Source organism: Sturnira hondurensis, unplaced genomic scaffold (genome assembly GCF_014824575.4).
Source record: "Sturnira hondurensis isolate 20B ecotype Veracruz unplaced genomic scaffold, ASM1482457v3 Scaffold0018048, whole genome shotgun sequence".
NCBI classification, from domain to species: Eukaryota; Metazoa; Chordata; class Mammalia; order Chiroptera; family Phyllostomidae; genus Sturnira; species Sturnira hondurensis.
Window position 1 is genome coordinate 1 of NW_028090679.1, and position 1,880 is coordinate 1,880.

Below are 1,880 nucleotides of genomic sequence, written 5' to 3' on the forward strand. Positions count from 1 at the left end.
CAGGCATGTGCCCTGACTGGGAATCGAACCACGATCCTTTGGTTCACAGGCCTGTGTTCAATCCACTGAGCTACACCAGTCAGGGCTTGAAAGAATTTTTAAGGAAAAGAAAACTTAAAATTTATAATTCAGTGTGATAAAGGCGGTCCAGTGTTCTCAAGATCTAACAAGATCTAACCCAGCATCAGAATCGGAGAGGATTTTCTGGAGGAGGCCATAATTAAGCTTATGTTTTAAAGGATGTGGGTTTCTTTTTTTAACTTTTACTCAAAGTTTTTATTATAGTACATGGGCTGGGACTGATGGGATGGGGTAGATGTGGGCAACCACATCTGATGCCCACATCCTGAGTAGCACCGGATGCCCGTCCTGATAGCTGTAAATGTGCCAAAGGTGCCACCACACTGCGTCACGGCTTCACCGATGCCTCAGTCCCCAAAGCCTCCCACCACCACCTACATTCCAATCCTGGTACAGGAAAAGATGCCGAAGAGCGCCCCACTCGCCACTCCCAGGGCGCAACCCATCACAAAGCCCATCTTCACGCAGTCAAAGCACCTTGGCTGGGACTGTTCATAGGGACCCATGGCCACCAGCATCTCACTCATGGCCTCGGTAGCTCAGCTCTATGTCTCACATGGAACGCTAGGTGGAATGCAAGGATGTGGGCATTAACTGGGCATAAAAGGGAGAAACTTCACCCCCAGCAAAGTGGACAACGTCCGGGTAGGATCAGACACAAAGTCATTTTGAAAAGAGCAAGTTTGGTGTAGAGTGAGCAGACGGGTAGGCTACACAGGTTGGCAGGGACAAGAGAAAGGAGGGGGCCTTGCTTGCCACCTGCCCCCTGCCACCTGCCATGAGAAAGGCAGTGGGGAAACCTGGAAGGGTGTGTGTGTATGGGAGACAGGATCTGATTTGCATTTTAGAAAAATATTTCTTGCCGCTGTGCGGATCATGAGTCAGAAAGGGGACGAAGTGGAGGCAGAACAGTTGAGAAGCTGGGAAAGGAAATGAGGTGAAGGAAAACAACAGAGGGAGGTTGCAGGGAGTGACTTTGCATTTGGGGGTTGGGGCTGTGGGAGCAGGAGTATGGAATGAGCTCCTGTGTGGGGGGTGGTCCATTCACTGAGGTGCGGAGCAGGGCAGCAGAAGCACACTTAGGATGGGGGTGGAGAAGATGAGGAGGAGGAGGACAGCTTGGGAAATGGTGGGTCTGAGTTCCCCAGGGACTTGCAAATAGCCATGTCTACCGTGAAGTCACCTCCATCAACCTAGAACTCAGAGAGAATCTGAGACTTTGCTGGATATAGGATTCTTGGTTAACAGTGGGCTTTTGAAAACACTTTAAATAAGTTATCCTGCCACTTGGCCTGTTAATCTTACTGAGATTCCCTTCTAAGTGATGAGTCATTTTCCTTTTGCTGCTTTCAACATTTCCTTTTCTTAGACTTGAGCACTTTTACTATGCAGTGCCTGTTTGTGGAGCCTGTGCATTTAACCTAGTTGGAATTTGTTAAGCTTACTTGTTGTAGGCTAGAGTTTTTCAATAAATTTAGGAAGTTTTCAGCTAGTATTTCTTTTTTTTTTTTTTAGTTTTACTTTATTTTCCAATTTTTTTATTTAATTATTTTTCAAGTACAGTTTTCTGTCTATTACTCCCATCCAATCCCACCCCCCATCCTCCCCCCTCCCTCCCATTTACACCCTTCCCAGTTGTTGTCCATATATCCTTTATATAGGTTCCTCTAAATCCCTCCCTTATTTCCCCTGAAATTCCCTCCCCTCTCCAAGCTAGTATTTCTTCAAATATTTTTTTCTGTTCCTTTCTTCTCCTTCCAATACTACCATTTTGCATATTTTGGTTGGTAGCTTAACAA

The 1,880-nt window shown here is 46.3% G+C and overlaps 1 protein-coding gene across 1 annotated transcript; it reads right to left on the reverse strand.

Annotated features, from left to right (window-relative positions):
• Positions 1-343: 343 nt before the first annotated feature.
• Positions 344-599, reverse strand: LOC119002699 (reactive oxygen species modulator 1-like; the record flags this gene model as incomplete). The annotated part of the gene is given in 1 exon segment (XM_037068721.1): positions 344-599. A coding segment is annotated over 1 exon segment (256 nt), but the record flags the coding sequence as incomplete, so codon positions are not given.
• Between the last annotated feature and the right edge of the window lie 1,281 nt (positions 600-1,880).